The sequence below is a fragment of the Pituophis catenifer genome, unplaced genomic scaffold (genome assembly GCF_029215685.1).
Source record: "Pituophis catenifer annectens isolate HBS135680 unplaced genomic scaffold, rPitCat1.0.hap2 SCAF_2, whole genome shotgun sequence".
NCBI lineage: Eukaryota > Metazoa > Chordata > Lepidosauria > Squamata > Colubridae > Pituophis > Pituophis catenifer.
In genome coordinates this window covers 171,931,889-171,949,840 of record NW_027256882.1, presented here as the reverse complement: position 1 = coordinate 171,949,840, position 17,952 = coordinate 171,931,889, and the positions used below count along the sequence as shown (strand labels likewise).

At 35.9% G+C, this 17,952-nt stretch overlaps 1 protein-coding gene across 1 annotated transcript; it reads left to right on the top strand.

The window, feature by feature from the left end:
• The first annotated feature begins 2,253 nt into the window (after positions 1–2,253).
• LOC139310829 (synaptonemal complex central element protein 1-like) lies at positions 2,254–17,952 on the top strand. Its single transcript, XM_070935060.1, is given in 14 exon segments — positions 2,254–2,279; positions 2,281–2,297; positions 5,581–5,643; positions 6,605–6,664; positions 7,530–7,604; positions 8,314–8,361; positions 10,005–10,059; positions 10,698–10,787; positions 12,309–12,372; positions 14,447–14,504; positions 14,677–14,791; positions 15,209–15,298; positions 16,688–16,780; positions 17,898–17,952. Coding segments are annotated over 13 exon segments (819 nt in total). The 3' UTR covers positions 16,746–16,780; positions 17,898–17,952.

The window sequence follows — 17,952 nt, the reverse complement described above, 5'->3', positions numbered from 1 at the left end:
ATTGAGGAAGCCGGATTTGCTTAACAACCATGTAATTCATTTAATGACTGTGTGATTTGCTTAATGACCAATTGAAGAATATATATGTAGCTCAGGAGTGAACTGTGGAGACCTTGGTGCTCTCTGAGTTTGGTTGGTTTTTTGCAGACATTTCATTACCTGACTAGGTAACATCTTCAGTGCTAGAAGGGAGCTGGGTTTGCTTTTTGTTTATATATGGTAGCTTGTCCACAGGGGCAATGTTTGCAAGAAAACAACCAAGCTCAGAGAGCATCAAGGGCTCTACAGCTTAACAACCATAGTAAAAAATGATTGTAAAATTGGATCTAGTCATGTGATGACTCACTTTATAACCACAGTGGCTTCTGACAGAAATTCTGGTCCCAACTGTGATCGTATGTCGAGGATTACCTGTATGCTTCATTGTCTCTTCTCTCACTCCATGTTATTTATCAAATGTTTTTCATGGAGCTGGTGTTGACCAATAAAACTGTAAACCTTGTGCTGTGCCAGAAGCATTTCCATCCAAGAAACTTGTAAACTTTCTAGAATCAAGAATGTAAGATGAATTGCTAAATTAAATTAAATTCAGTTCAGTTAAAATAGTGCATCATGTATTGTAAAATTCTGTATTCTGGAAGACTTGATAAAGCCTAGAATAATTTAAGAAGCAGAAATTCAAGTGGGCTTTGTTTACTATGGATAAAGCAGGTCCTACAAACCAATTTCTTCTGAGCTAGGAGGGATTGACTTGATCATTTAAAAATGTCATCTTTCCTTTTTGGTGCTAAATGAAGAGTAATCCCTACTTTGTTATTAATTGAAACAGCTCTTTATTTTCCAGAAATATGTGTTCGACTTATTTTTTGAATTTGAAAAATGTAACTTTCTGTCATATCATGTTTTCAGTGTTTTATTTGCTTTTCTTCCACTTTTTCCCTTCTCCACATTTTACCAGTATTCTGTTAAGACACAGCATTTCTTTGGTCCTCTGCAGTTGTATAACCTGCCCTAGGATCTTACATTAGTTATGTAATAGGACTGTTACACTTGACCATTATTTTATTTCCCCCTTTTTGCTGCTTTTGTACATTATAGAAAACTTGATGGAGTGTTGTAAGCAAATTAGCCCCATCAGAGTATTTCTCTTTGGTAGAATCTCTGAGGTCTTGAAGGAAGAACTGAGCTCTTGTAAATAAAATAATAAAGCTATGTCAACAGCTGCACTTGAAGGAGCCTAATAAAATATTATAGACTTAAATGTGGTCGGTGTCTGAATATTTGCATTCCTGTATACTCTTAACAAAAGATTGGAGTAGCAGCTGGCTTCTGTTGATTGTATCATGTGCCCAAATTCGCTTCATCACCGTATTAGTAACAGCAAGACACGGACTCTCCAATTTTCCTGCTAGAATTGCTTTTTTTCTTGTGCTGGCCACAGAAAACCCCCACAACTGGCCAGCACAAAAAAGGATGAACACTTAAAAAAAAAATAAACAATGGGAAGCATTATATGAACTTTTTGTTGGAAGAAGAAAAAAAGACTGAATTGATGATTTAGAGGTCTAGGGGTTTAAAAAGGTTAAAGGGAAAAAATCAGATGGAATAACTCAAGAGAAAGAAGGGTGAAGCCATAATTCTATGCTCTCTTCTGTTTTCTTTCTACGTTTTTTCTTTTATATTCTTTTTTTTCCTTTCACTTTCAATACTTCTATTGTATTGGAAATTTTAATTGAAAAATATGGGGTGATAACCCCCCCACCCCCCACATGTCTAAGATCCACACAGTGGTAAGTAACTCTTTGGTACAAGGGTAGGATAAACAGAGGCCTAGTTTTCTTTCCTCAGCCTGCAGCTGAATTGGTCTCTAAGCAGCAGAGCAGTTGCTTCCTTTTTCTGTTTAGTGTCGGTTGAGAAGAGGTGGGAAGGAGAAAAGACCCTCCTGCATCCCGGGGAAAGAGAATGGAGGGCAGCCGCCCAGGTAAGGAGGAGATGGGTACAAAGATGGGGACCGTCAGAGGGAAGAGTCCAGAGCCATCAGAGGGGAGGCAGCAGTGTCAGGTTATCTAGCAGAAGTAACTCCATTTTTAGAACAGAAGGAGTAGAAACCCCATTTGAACAAGGTGGGAGGATGACACAGACTCTTCCCCCCCCCCATTTTTCTTCTTTATTGTAATATTGTAAATCATGATATCAGTTATTTTCATAATATTTAGCAGAAGTAATGCGCATGGGTAGAACAGAAGGAGTGTTATGTTTGAGAGGGATAATAATATTGACTAACTGCGGTAACAAAGGTTGGAAGCCAATTATTTTTGCTTTTAAGTGTATTGCTTCCTATACTTTTTTCCCTCTTCCTTTTCTCTTTTTTCTATTACTTATTTTTCTTTTACTCAAGGGAAATTTCTCAATAAAAATTATATATATATATAAATATATATATATATATATAAAATATAAATATATATATATATAAAAATCCCTGAAAGAGCAGAAACCCCATTTGAGCAAGGTGGAAGGATCATGTACTGTAAATTTCTTTTCCCCCCCTCATTTTCACTCCTTTGTTGTAATATTATAAATCATGATGCATGGTACTATTTCAAGGGAGATATCGGTGCTGTAAGGTTTATATAATACGATTAAAACTTAGTAATGTTTTATTATTTATTTAATAAAAGTTTTTATTTTATTATTTAAAACAATAAATATTTACTTATTTTATTATTAACAAGCATAAAGTATTAATTTTTTTTTTTAAAAAGGATCCCAACTGATCCCTAGAGCCCAGCTTTATTAACAGAGTCTCACCACTTGGGGCATGTGGGACAGGGCCTCTAAAAACTAAGAGATTCTTCGTAACAATCATTAAACCTCCATCCCAAGTCTCTCCTGATGACACACTCCATCCTTTTTTATATTTTGGAATATCAAGACCTGGTTATCAGGCCTGGGACTCCCAGGTAACCAAAGACATGCTTAGAGGGCTCCATTATTTTTATTCCCAATGTGCCCATGGTTTGTATTTCTGTTTTTGTAATATTTAATGTGATTTTTATATTTTTAATATTTGTGTTTTTATATGTTTTACCTGATGTTTGTTGAGTTGCCTTTGGTGAGATGGGTGACAGTATAAATTTGATTAATAAACAGTATAAATCAATCAATCCATAAATAAATGGCTTTGGTTCAAAGGAAAGACATCATTTCCTAAACTTCAAAAAGTGGCATAGATGCCATGTTAAAATGCAAATATCTCCTTTATTAAAATGCTAATCATAAAGCATACAAATTCTCCATAACAATAAGAGAAAGAAGCAAGTACATCATATAGGAAGTAGATCACTTTTCCAAGTAAGGAGGTGCCAACTAGTAACCACAGGCTAAAAAGATAAAAGGTAATGAATACAGGGGGTATCTGGCAGTGTTTCTGCGCAGCCATTGCCCAACCCTGCTTACTTGCTATGCTGGGGTCTTTTAATAAAGAAAAAATATGATTCTCCACAAAGGTCATTTAGCATTTTCTTTCCTGGCTTAGAGCCAAACACTGGAAAGGGTTTTTTTTTAATTTCCTTCTAAGAGCAGCAAGGAGAAGGAGGGGCTCCTCACAAAATGTGGTAAAATTTTGCAAAGTGGGGTTTCCACCCTAATCTCATCCATTTTATCACATTTCCCCCTCTTCTCAGCCAGCTTCCCTCCCCCCCCCACTTTTTTAAGCTTCCCTCCCTTTTTTTGCGGTTTACCCGTTAGTGAGAAACATTTGGCAGATGAGCTGTGGTTTTTCTTTTTCCTCAGCTGCTCAATCCAAAAGGAAGGGAAATGAAGGTTAAATAAGGCAATGGAAGAAGTAGCTGCTAGATTGGTTCGTTTTTCTCTTGCCAGGTGCGAGTGGTTAGCTTTTGGGATTTAGAATTTCCTGCTGGATTTAAGTTGAGCCTTCCAAAATATTATGTACTAAAAGCAAGAAAAATAAGCATGATCCAGCATTATACTATGACAGGATGATGTATTTTTTGATAGGCTAGATTTATATCCTTAGGGATTCAAGGTGGCATATATAGTGCTCCCTCTTCATCTATATCTGCACACACAAAAACAAACAGATTAGGCTGTGTTACCCAGTAAGCTTCTATGGCTGGGTATGCTTGAATTTGATGTCCCCTGCTCCTATCTTTTACCCTACACAGAAAAATTATGTACAACAAAGTTTGATTTTGCTTCCCTGAAGGAAATAAACTATGAATATTTGCTCTTTTGGAATGCTGTCTAAAGCTGGACTTTTGTGGGAGGTCCCTGAGTCCATCATTGTTAGTAGATTTGTTTCCAAGTGGAGAAAAAAATGGTGTAGCCAAGGACTGGTCTTTCTGCCCACTTTTTAATCATGCGTGGCCAGAATGAAGTCTTAAAGCTGAAGGACCCTCAGTTTGGTCCTACTGGATACAGTAGAGGAAAAAATTTTTAAGTCTCAATCCTGAACTGTAAAGGTCTTCTATTATAATGAAAGCCTATTCTACAAATCCTTTTCTACTCTTTAAATATTTATGCAATATTCTATATTAATATTTAATAGAAACTACAGAATATTTCATGACATATTTTATACTATTAATAATATTAATGTAAATATTATTCTAGTATTCTATCAATTCATCTCAGGAAGCCCTCGACTCTGATGGATATGTTGGAGGGAAGATACAATAATTTTCTATTCAACTGAATCCATATCTAAAATAACAAAATCTTGCATTGCATTATACTTCCTCCTCCTTCCAGTGAATCAGGAAAGCATCTGCCTGAAATACTTCAGAATAGCAATAGCAATAGCATTTATATACTGCTTCACAGTACTTTGCAGCCCTCTCTAAGCAGTTTACAACATCAGGATATTGCCCCCAACAATCTGGATCCTCATTTTACTGACCTTGGAAGAATGGAAGGCTGAGTCAACCTTGAGCTGGTGAGAATCAAACTGCTGGCAGTCGGCAGAATTAATCTGCAATACTGCATTCTAACCACTGCACCACCATGGCTCTAAACTATTATTATTTTTTGAAATTTTCCCAGGTTTTAAAATATATGTCAACTCCTTTTGTCTAAGTACTGTGATAGTTCCTGCATATTTCCATCAAGCTCATCCTCCTTACTCTCTACATTAACTGCAAAGGACAGCCACATGAAAAAATCTGAAAATGGACTCATTTGCCAAGAAGACAAATTTGCCGAGGAGATAAATTCCTTTTGTGTCCACTTACACTTAACCAATAAAGAACTATTCTGTTCTGTTCTGTTCCTAAACTGCATCAGTTAATTGCTATTATTTTCTCTGTGTGGAAAGTATTATAATTTTGATTTTGTAACATGCAGGAAGAACATTGCAATTTCCATTTTACTGTAGGACTCTTTCAGTTAAGAGAAAAAAATCTTCCATGCAGGCAAAAGGTCTACATGCTGTTCAGATTTTGATATACTCCATCTGGGTTAATACATAATATTGTACATACTTGGGTGAATGATGTTATATAGCTTATGTGGTTTATGACAACATTTAAACAATTATCTTTGTTCTTGTTCTTTGTCCAGATTCCTGGAACTTTTCATCAAAAATGGAAGAGATACTGTCTCTTGTGAAACAAATGCAAAACGGTATTTTGAAACTAGGGCCAACAGTGGGCGCTAGACATCTTAGTAAAATTTTGGAGTGTGCACATGACAGTAACGTGTACCTATCTATGGTTAAAATGGGTAGTCCTCTAGAAAATTGATGAGTTATTAAAATCTGGAGAATAACACATTGCTTACCATATAGAAAATAGATGGGAATTGAGACATTTGGAATTCTTTCCCTTCTTATTATGGAAAGAGTTGTTCTGACTAGAAGATAAAATTGGACAAAATCTAAAGGCTGAAATTTCTGAGATATATTTGCAGGAAATGAGTTTGCTAATTGTTGACTATAAACGAATTAAGTAAAGTAGCTCCAAATGTGTAAAGGTAGACTGCCACTTCTATTCACGTATACAGCATGTTGGAACATTACGCCTGTACTGTGGAAATAGTTGATTTAATGCCACCTGGGGGGCGAGGGAGGCACAACAAAATACCATATCACATAATCCATGGGACCTACAAAATGTAATCATTATGTATACAGTATTGCGATTGTAATATTGCTTTGGTGCCAAACAATGGCCAGATTCTGCGGCTCCTGGATCTATTCATTTGAGAGTGGTGTGGTGTGTATTTCATTTAAATAGAATTTTGCATGATGGGGGAAGGCCAGAAGTTCTTACTGGGTGCCAGAAGAAAAATATAAAGAAAAATATAATGGAAGAAGAGATGCTGATTTTAGGGGAAAGGTTTAAACATCCAGTTTACATTAAAAAAAAAGTTCCAACCAGGATAATATAAACTATCAATATAATTTGACAGTTATTTTAAATTATCCTATTTGCTTTCTGAAGCTGTCAGTTGCATTTGCAATGGAAGAAAAGATATGCAATAATACACAGGAAAGTGGTTATGATGAATTTATATAAAGTTTTAAGATACTAATATAATGAAGAATTCAGATTAAACTTTCTCTTTCTTTTCCTTTCCTTCATAGTGGGAAATCTAGAGCCAAAAATAGAAGATCTAGTAAAAAGAATTAATAAATTGCAGCAAGGTAAGAGATTCAAATGGGACACAAAATAAAAGGCTGGTTTCTGTGGTTGGCTGGCAGAAGTCATGGATTACATTAATATACTTTGTTTGATAAACTTAGTTGGATGAACATAAACTGAGCAGTAGAAATGTTTTACCTCATTTGAAGAGATTATTCATTTGATTTAAATATGTTGTGATATTTTGAGACTCTTGGTAGTTCACAACAGTTCTAAAACAAAACATTTCTATGCTAAATATAAAATTAAAATAAAATCAAGATTACATAACATAATATCACAATTCACCCCCAAACCTTCTGGAATAAATCAGTTTTAACTAACGCCTGAAAAGTTATTATCAATGCAATTAATCTCGCCTCCAGGGGGAGGCCTGGGACTGTTTTATAACATCTCCTGGCCTTGACTTCCCCCCTCCTATTTTATAAGATTGGAGGTCTTCTCTTTTTATTTAATGCTCTAATATTTTCTCATTGCATTTCAGTCTTTTTCTATCTGCAAATAGTGGTCTGTTAAAAATAAAAAGCAGAATAGCTCTACAATATCTTTAATTGTTATTATTAGGACTCCTCTATATGGAAATTCTAGTAGCACAGTCTTAGTAAAAATTGTTATTGCTGCACTTATTTTAGCTGAGTAATATTACAAAGGTTTAAGTGCATTTTATTTTATTTTATTTTATTTTATTTCATTTTATTTTACTTTATTTAGGAAATTTATATTGCCGCCTGTTCGCACATGGTGACTCAAGGCGGCGTACAGAATATTTTGACCATTATACTATAATATTACTCAGATGCAAAAGGTCCTTGTCATGAGCTTCCCACTTATGTATTATCTCAATTTGTTATATGCATTTTTCTTCAGCCAAGAAGATATTAAATGAAGAGATCTCTGAGGCAAATGAACATAGTAAGACACTTCAGATAGAACTGGAAAAGTGTAGGTATCTGTTCTGTCATAGTTCAGATTGAAGCCAATTAATCAAATGCCACTAATATCTCCCTCCACAGCCAGTTTTTTTTTTTAAATATATGAACTTCAGAATGCAATCCGCTTTGAAGAATGCTTAGTTTTAAATAGACATGTTTAAAACTGTATTATTATAATGGTCGCCTAGTAATATTAAAGCAAGGTTTTAAACCATACTATGCTGAATAAGTCATAATGGCTGGTTACTACATAATCTTAATCATAATGGATGGGTTCATATATATTGAACAATAATGGGTGGACATCACTAAGCAAGCAGCCACATTATGCTATGTTGCTATGTATGATTTACAGTGCTGTTGATCTGCAGGTACAGGCCTGTTAATTTAACTATTTTAACAACAGCCAATATATTACATAAGATGTACCAGTATATGGGAATGACTGAGAAACAGAAGGGAGAACCATAAACTGGACAACCAGCATATAAAAGCATGAAAGATCAATGCAATAAGATTATTTTGAATTGTTTTTCTGTTCATGCTTGTAGACAGAAGGCACTTTAGCTGTAGTAAATGTATAGGACCTGGGAACAGAGGGTAGATTTTATTAATTCAGTTTTAGAAAAATAAGCACCAACATCTGAGGTTTCTTCCATTTGTATTTTCTGCAATATGATAAAAATAATGCCTAAATGAAATAACTCCTTCTCTTGTAGTGAATGCTGAAAAGTCAAGCCTTGAAGAAATATGGAATGAAAAAAAGGGTAATGGAAAATTCTAAGATACTGGCTTGATTTTTTTTAACATTATCAGTTTTAGCAGTTTGTCCACAATATATTCCTTAAAATTTCAAATTTGTTGCAAGGACAATTCACTATTAATATGATTATGATATGAAATACAGTTTCAAGAGATACATTGCAGTATGAAATGCATTTTAAGTGATACTTTATGTTTTGGCATTATTGTAAAATTAATTTAATTAATATTAATTTAATTAAGATTTATCTTCCAATGCTCATACCATTTTGTATAGGTTTCTATTGTTAATGTTAGGGAAAAAAATCTAAGTTTTGTGTTAATAGTTTCTTATGTTGCTGTTACGATATACGTTTATATCCCATCCTTCAATGCATATGTTTCCAGGATGGTTTACAGAACTGCAACAGAAACAGAGAAAAAAAAAATCAAATTAATTTGAGACAATGGCAGTACTAAAGCTCCGCATTGCCCTTAAAAAAAAAAAAAGCTACAAAAATCAGAATTTCTCCTCCCAGCTTTACTTATTCCCATTTGTTACATGAAGATGACATATTTCATAGGCAGTGAGTCAGAGGTGATATTCAGAAGGTTTTGACCAGTTCTGGAGAACTGGTAGTGGAAATTTTGAGTAGTTTGGAGAACTGGTAAATACCACCTCTGACTGGCCTTGCCCCCATCTATTCTCTGCCTCCTGAGTCCCAGCTGATCGGGAAGAAATGGGGATTTTGCAGTAAACCCCTAGAGTGGGGAGGGAATGGAGATTTTACAGTATCCTTCCCCTGGAGTGGGGTGGGAATGGAGATTTTACAGTATCCTTCCCCTGCCACCCCCACCAAGCCATGCCCACCAAGCCATGCCACACCCACCAAGCCATGCCTACAGAACTGGTAGTAAAAAAAATTGAATCCCACCACTGCAGTGAGTTAAGGCAAGGTGAGGACTTGTGGCCACAGGCTATATACAGCACAAGTTGGCTTTTATAGTTCTCTGAGCCATCCCTGACAAAAGGCAACAATTCCCCAAATTTTGAGAAGAGAAGCAGATGAAAACTCATATCATAGTTTAAAACCACCCCTAACTCCCCTCAAAGTCCTATTACTTATTCACATCAAAATTTGGTTGAGTACCAAATTTGATGAATTTCAAAGCAGTTGAGTACCAAGATACCACTGTAAGTATAACTAAAAAACCAACACTTAAAAGTCGTGGGTGGTACAGAGAGAAAAGTATCTCTACGTACTTTCTCCACCTGGTAATTTAAATAATTTCTGTACTTGACAATGTTGCCCATTTTATTTTTTTATTTCCCTCTTGAAGTTTCATAAGATGGAATTAAACTTTTTTCATGGAAAGTACAAACTGGACCAAAATTTTCAGCAAGCTGATCATCACAAGCCCAACGTCCTTTCCTGATTAGTCTTTTTTCTTTAAGTAATTTTCTGTTTACCTGTGCTTAATACAGAGTCACTCCTTGCTTTATCTAATGAAAGTTGTGGCATTGTGTAATTTCATGTGTTTTGTTCCTTGAAAGTAGTGGCATTACTTCAGTTTTAGAGAACATACAGTACATAAAATCATGGCAGAAATATTATGCAGAAAGAATATAATCTGAACTGCTGAGAGTTAATATTTACCTTTCTTGCAGAGATCAAAAAAGTCATGCAGATGCATTCAAAGGAGACACAAGCTGAAATGCAGAGGTGAGCTAGGGCTTCCAATCCACCTGCTTTGTGGACTTAGCTATTGAAAAGTACTGAGCAATATTCTAGACTACAGAAAGAAACACAACAAATTACTCCAAGAAAAAATATTGTATATATCAAAAATGCTGTCAGTATATATATATTTTATGGTGATTGTATTTTATCATGATTATCACTTGTTGCTTGTATGTATACTGAGAGCTTATGCACCAGAGACAAATCCCTTGTGTGTCCAATCACACTTGGCCAATAAAGAATATTCTACTCTGTTCTGTTCTGTTCTGTTCCATTATTCTATTCCAGGGGTGTCAAATTTGATTTCATTGAGGGCTGCATCAAGGTTGTATTTGACCTCAGGGGGGCCAGGGTGGGGCACGCGGCCCTCCAGAGCTCTGTTTTTGCTGGCAGAGGCACCATGGGCCAGTCCTTTGCAGGTCAGATGCAGCCCGCGGCCTTGAGTTTGACATCCCTGTTCTATTCTATTCTGCTCTTTTCCATTCCATTCTACTATATCTTAATGCATATGTTTTCACTAAAATGATTATATTGGAATACATGGTCCAAGGGCAAAGTGATTACCATAACAAAATTAAGAATTAGCCCATTCTATATCTTGGCTTCTTCTCATTTACCAGGGAGCAGAAATTGAACCTTGCCTGCAAGCAACAAATTGAAGAAATCACAGCCAAGATTCAGATGGAAAAACTGAAGCAGAGGGAGCAGAGGTTGGTTCCTTGCAATTTTGCTATAAATGTATGTGTGCTAGCATCTTCTGATTTCATTTAATTCATGTATTATCGAAAAAGTTACTGCATTTACATTTATCAGATCACATTTCAGACTGCCTTCATTCCTTTAGCAAATCATTTTTTGAAAAGAATAAAGTTGCATTAATTGAAAGAATAAATAATACAGTAATGGAACTCAAGAAATCTCTGATTTCGTCACAACATTCAGGTCATTCAATAAAATTGTTTGCAGGTAAGTTTAATACTAACAAAAATACCATTTTACTTAACATCTTTAGTATATGGAATTCCTTACTAGAAAAGTAAGTCTTTTGACTTAAATAGCTATAAAATAGTTAGACAGAATAGTCTGTATGCCTTAGCCACAATGGAAAACTTTATGCCATGTCAATATTCTGAAGTCCTGCACTTACTGTATTTATAAGGTGCAGAAAACAAATATGCAGTTACTATTCCATTATTTTCTTCCTTTGGAATATGAATAGCGATTGTATAACTGAATGAATACAATGAATACTGAACGTGGAACAAGATGAATCCATAGCAGTGTTTCAAGTATGTCTGTATAACAATGGTGTTACATGAACAAGTAGACCGTATTTTTAGAAACTCTTGCAGGAATGCTGTGGGCGTGTGTATCTCATGCATCCTCTCTAAAATCAAGCTAGTCTTGCACATGTTGAACTGCACAAATCATTTTCAACTATTCAACATGGATCAGCACTTTGGTGACTGAATCAGGAAAATAACAATGCCCTGCCTTGAAAATGATATGCCCAGCCCTCCTGCACAATGGCTGCAATTCCATTAAGTTAAGTAACATCACAGCAGGCAGAGATGACTAAGGAATGCTATCAGACCCAGAATACAAATGGACCCAATGCTAGTCAAAGTAGCAATAGGAATAGCACTTAGACATATATATCACTTTATAGTGCTTTACAGCCGTCTCTAAGCGGTTTACAGAGTCAGCATATTGCCCCCAACAATTTGGGCCCTCATTTTACCCACCTTGGAAAGATGGAAGGCTTGAGCCTGGTGAGATTTGAACTGCCAAATTGCAGGCAGCTGGCAGTCAGCAGAAGTAGCCTGCAGTACTGCACTCTAACCACTGTGCCACCATGGCTCCTAACATGGCTGATTCTTTTATTTGTAGCTTCTTGGCTTACCGCACAATTATGGTAATAGGCATGGCCACACCAAGCACCCACTCCATAGCAATGCCCTTTAAGACTGGCATCTGCTTCACCTTTTCTAACATACTGTATATAGGTAAAGTGGCTCAGTACTTCCAAAGTTGAGGCCCAGGATCTGCATTTGAGACAACGCCTCCCCTTAACCAGCCCTGCAAGAAAGCCCATTCAAGGGCTTGATGTGCTAGATTCTGTTGCAGTTGACATTCCCTAGAAGTGCAGCAAGGAGTTGAAATTATTTTCAATGCAATAGTTTATTCTGTCTTGTTCCTGCCTTGTGTTTATTTTTTTTTTCTACTTTCAGATTCGCATTTGAGCAGTTACTTGATGAGTTGACGGAGAAGCACAAGAATCTCTGGGAACTTTATGTAAGAGCCTGTTTTTCTTCCCTGTAGCATAAATTATACTCTACAGTACTCATTAATATTGTAATAAATGTAGGCAACAAAACTGTGAGTTAAAGATCTTGAATTTCAATTGCCTTTGGGAATACTGACATCGAACTATCTAAAAAACATTTGGCGCTGTCCACAAAGAGATATTTCACAGTTTCATGCTGAGGTCTGAAAATGCAATAGAAAGAGTGGATATTACTGTATACAGGCGTGGGAAAATCCTCCCAGGAGAAACAGCTACTGCATTGGAGAAATACTGTCAAAGGTCTGTGGGTGTATTAGGAACAGGGAGGTACATATTATTTGCTTACAGACTGACTGCTGTTGTCTAGATTCTTGGGTGTTCTAATGAGCCAAACCTGTGCTTTTCTCAGTTTACCTTCCTATTTTAACTCCTTGGAGCACAGCCATGTAAATGAGATTAAAATGAAATGCCAGGTGGAAAAGGGCTAGGCAACTGCCATGTTGAAAACAATAAAAAGCCAGTGATATATGGAGAGAACTTTCTCCACAATAATTGTTATGTCTGGGGCATCAGTAGCAAGACTGCCTGCTATGCACCAAGAAAACTGTTATGTAACTCTTATTTACCCAAAATGGCAAGAACACAATGGTCCATACAATTTAGGAGTACAAGTAGTTCTAGACTTACAACAATTAGTTTAATGACCATTCAAAGTTACAACGGCATTGAAAAGAGTGACTTAATGACCGTTTTTCAAACTTACAACCGTTGCAGCATCCCCATGGTCACATGATCAAAATTCGGATGCTTGGCAACTGACATATACTTATGATGATTACAGTGTCCCATAGTCACGTGTTCGCCTTTTGCAACTTTCTGACAAGAAAAGTCAATGGGGAAGCCAGATTCACTTAACAACCGTGCTACTAATTTAACTACTGCAGCGATTCACTTAACAACTGTGGCAAGAAAAGTCATAAAATGGGACAAAACCCATTTAACAAATGAGCAACATAAATTTTGGACTCAATTGTATATCAGGGACTACTTGTAGATGTATGTTACCCCATAGTTGCCGGATTGCATGCCATCATGGCTCCTGTGTGAATGTATGATCACTGCTGGACAGATGAGGGCATGTGTGGGTTTTGCTGAATGGTATACATGCATTTACTCTATTTATACAGTGTGGCTAGTTCAAGCACTCTTGATAGGTTTTTCATTATTTGGTACACACTGGAATTGTTTTATTGAGTGGAATGGGCAACCCAAGCTAATATATGGGTTTTAATGTATTTGTGGTCCTCATGTCCCACTAAGACTGCTTTGCTTGAATTCAACAGTAGCCGAATTAGCAACATTCCTCCTCGTGTTTAGTGGGAAAAGAATAGTACATAAATTGACAATAGGCTTAATCATCAATAACATGTTTTTTAAAATCTCAAGAGAAAGAGAAAAAGTTCCAAATGCAATCTTTCTTTCTAGTGATATCATATTGTTATCCCTTTGCTGCTCATTAGTAGACAAAATATTTATAAAAGTATAGATTGGTCACAAAAAGATTGTCAGTCTCTCAAACCAGCTAACACTTAAACAGATGGGATTGTTAATATTAAAATGCATATAATTAATGTAAAAAATATTCTTATTTGTATTATCTGTTACTGTGATATTTTTCTGATTTTATATTCTACCTTTCCTACTCCTCCCTCATGTTAATATTTGCTTGATGAGTATAACTGGAGGCTATTTATGTGTTTAAATATACATTGGATTAAATATTTATTTATTTAATAAATATATAATTAACTCTTTATTTTCTTATCTCTCTGATTTTAATTGGGAAAATACCGGTAGCATGAGCAGAAAGGTTGACTTCTTCCTGATGCTACAGCATCTGTCTATTAATTTTTGTTTTTGCTGACCACATTATATAGACATTTACATTATTTACTTTGTTTAAATTTGAGAGACTTTGTTTAAAGTTAGGAGAATATTTTTATTGATTTCCTTCCTCATACCTACAGCATATTTTTTGTTGTGGTCTTGTTTCTTTTCATCATATCATTTTCCACTTTTCAGGCCAGGGAGAGACCAATGGCTGACATGAAAAAGAGTAAGGAGCAGTTACTTCTTGAAGGTGAGAAAGAAAATGCACTATTTGAGGTATTTAGGTAATTGAGATTACCCAATCTAAAATAATTCCAATTAATTTCTAATGTACTTTGAAAGTACCTTCAGTTTTCAAGGCAGGTAAGAATTCTTAAATGTGATGTGCCCTAGAGGATTTATATGTTGTAATATTCCATTAGAAAAACTAATCCAAGAGAAACTGGCTCATGTTCAAGATGAACTGGATTTGCTGAGCCAGGTTGCATTGAGTGAAGAGAGGAAGTTTCTGAAAAGCCAGGCAGCTGCGTCAACTTTGTGAGTATATTTCCGTTCTCTTTTGGGATAATAATATTTAGAACTCAGGTAAGAAAGTTTGTTCCTTCCCAAGAATATCCAAGAAATTACCATTTAAGATTTAAAATGAACTACAATAGCAAGTAAAAGTGCTGTTTGTACCAATAAGTAATTAATTGCCCTTCTTTGAGGGAGATGGGCCATTCAGAAATATGAGATATAAATAAAATGAATAAATAAGTAACATTAATTATACATGCCTTAAGCAAAATTACACGAGACTATTAAAAACTCTGGTGTGCCTCATTATATTTTTTTGTAATTTTGGACTTTTGTAATAAAAATACATGTGCCAAATAATTTCTCACCACAAAAGCAACTAATAGCTTGATAGATTTGACATATAAGAACTCTTATTCATACCTTTTTCATTTCCAGGGAGTTATTTCAAGAGGAAAACAAAAAAGCAAAAGGTTATCTTGAAGCAGCCTCAAAGTACAATTCTGATTTGCAGGAGAAATGCAACAAGTGAGCAGAAAAGTGGGAATAAGAAAACATATAATTAATCTTCTGCAGATTCATTTCTGAAAGATGAGAATGTCTAGGCAAGAGAGTAATTATCCTTGGACTATGGTGCATTATCTATTTGAAGCAGATTCAAAATGTGAATTTTATGTATCATTAAACATTTTAAATCTATTAGGATACAAGCAAAAGTCAATATTTAATTTCAATCAATCAGAATAGAGCTGGAAGGGACCTTGGAGTTCTTCCAGTCCAACCCCCTGCTCAAACAGGAGACCCTATACCAGTGGTGGGTTGCCCCCGGTTTGGACCGGTTCTATAGAACCAGTAGCAAAACTGGCGGGAGGCTTCGCCCACTGACCCTGACATCATCAGAAGCGATCTGCGCATGCGCAGAAGCAAGGCATGCAAACCGGTAGTAAAGGTAGGTAGAACCCACTCCTGCCCTATACCCTTTCAGACAAATAACTGTCCAGTCTCTTCTTAAAAACCTCCAGTGATGAAGCACTCACAACTTCTGAAGGCAAGCTCTTCTATTGGTTGTTATCACTGTTAGGAAATTTTTCTTTAGTTCCAGGTTGCTTCTCTTCTTGATCAGTTTCCATCCAGTTTCTTATCCTGCCTATAAGTGCTTTGGTAAAGAAATTGACCCCCTCTTCTTTATGGCAACCTCTCAAATACTGGAATACTATGTCACTCCTAGTCCTTCTTTTCTCTAGACTAGCCAAACCCAAATCCTGCAACCATTCTTCATATTTTAGTCTCCAGGTTTTTAATCATCTTAGTTGCTCTTTTCTGCACTTCTTCCAAAATCTCAATATCTTTTTTTGTAGTGTGGTGACCAAAACTGGATGCAGTATTCCAGATGTGGCTTTACTAAGGCTTTATAAAGTGGTACTAATACTTGATTTGGATTCTATGCCTCTGTTTATACAACCAGGATTGTTTTAGCTTTTTTGGCTGCTGTCACACACTATTGACTCATATTTAAGTGATCGTCCAGCAGGACTCCAAGATCCCTCTCAAAGTTATTGTTATTAGCTGTTATTAGCCAAAAAAGGTTAATACAATCCTTGGTTGTATAAACAGAGGCTTAGAATCAAGATAACGTGAAATATTGGTACCGCTTTATAAAGCCTTGGTAAAGCCACACCTGGAATACCGCATCCAGTTTTGGTCACCAGAAACAATATATTATTGAAACATTCTAAAACAAAGATAACTACCTTTACCATCTACCAGAATTCTTACTCCTGCAAGATTTATTTAAAGTTATAAAAACTTTGTTAAAAATGGAAATATGGTTATTAGTTTTCTGCCTCATTTTGTTTCCTTTATATTTACTTCTACTTTGATCCTGTTTACATTGTTCAAGTATTTAATTTACTTCAGGTTAAGAATAGAGCTGGAGGTCTTCGGGATGGAGGATGACAGCATTAATGAAGACTAGCTTGTAGTCCACCATACTGCTGTACAGGAAGAAATGTAAATACTTTTAATGCATTCTTTAAAGCTGTCATTTAACAGTTACAGTCTATAAGCAGGATGGAAGCAGCCACTTATCTGGTATTCTAAAATTAGAGAGCGGATTAATTCAATAAGACTTTTAAGCAAAATTAGAATGAACTCTTTATCACAAAATTTCTAGGCTGCAACCTAAGTGTCCTTGCTTTCTACTTAAAGATGTTAAGGGAGGCAGCTCTCCTGCATTCAAGGACAATATTGAAAAATTTGGGATATTATGCCACACTAGATATGAATTAATGGGCACAAAATGAAACATTAGTTTCTTAAAGTTTCAATAATTAGTTCCTATTCACTCACTTCGATGTATCATTCCTCAAGTAGCGCCTACCCTCTGGAATGAGGTTTCATTGAGATCTGGATGGTACCTATCCTGCAGATGTTTTGATAAACACTGAAGAATTGGTTCTTTGCCAAGGCTTTTGGCCAGGCTGATTGAAGCCCATTTAGGTTGTGTGGATGGGGGATTTTGTTGTTGTTGTTTGTTTTCATCACTTTTGATATCTTTTACTTCTTTATTGTTTTTTTTAAAAAATCCTTGTTTCACTGTTTACTTGTGAAGTGACCAGAGTTGCTGGGAGGTGAGCAATATATAAAGTTCATAAAACAAATAAATCAGTAAATACAGTCAAAGCCTCAATAAAACATTGAAATGCTGCAGCTCTGAGGAGATAGCTGACAGTCTTTCTCAGTTTGAGGAACTTTGACTTTTCTTTACCTCTTGGTTTCTTGAGTTTGCCATTTTTAGTGGATCTTTCAAAGGAAAGACACTGATGGCTTTGCAGCTTCCTCTCAGAGGAAGCACTTGGATTTGCCCATGGCAAAAGTGTAATGTAAAATAATTTATGTGAAAGCAATTTATTTTATTGACCCACTGTGAAGCTGGCAGAAGAGCAGTCCATATCTTCAAACTGCTTCTGAGGAAATGGTAGTGTGGCAGTGTTTTTAGGCCTATCTTGATTTAATGGACACTAAAGTTCATTTTCCCTCGATCCATACAAGGATCGAGGAAAGATTAAGAGATTATAGAGATAATTTCCTAATTTTACATCTCTCTCTATTCCCATCCCCACGATAGGTTTGTGTGTACAGCAGGAGCTTTGCTTTAGCACTGAGAGAAATCATCTCCGTGG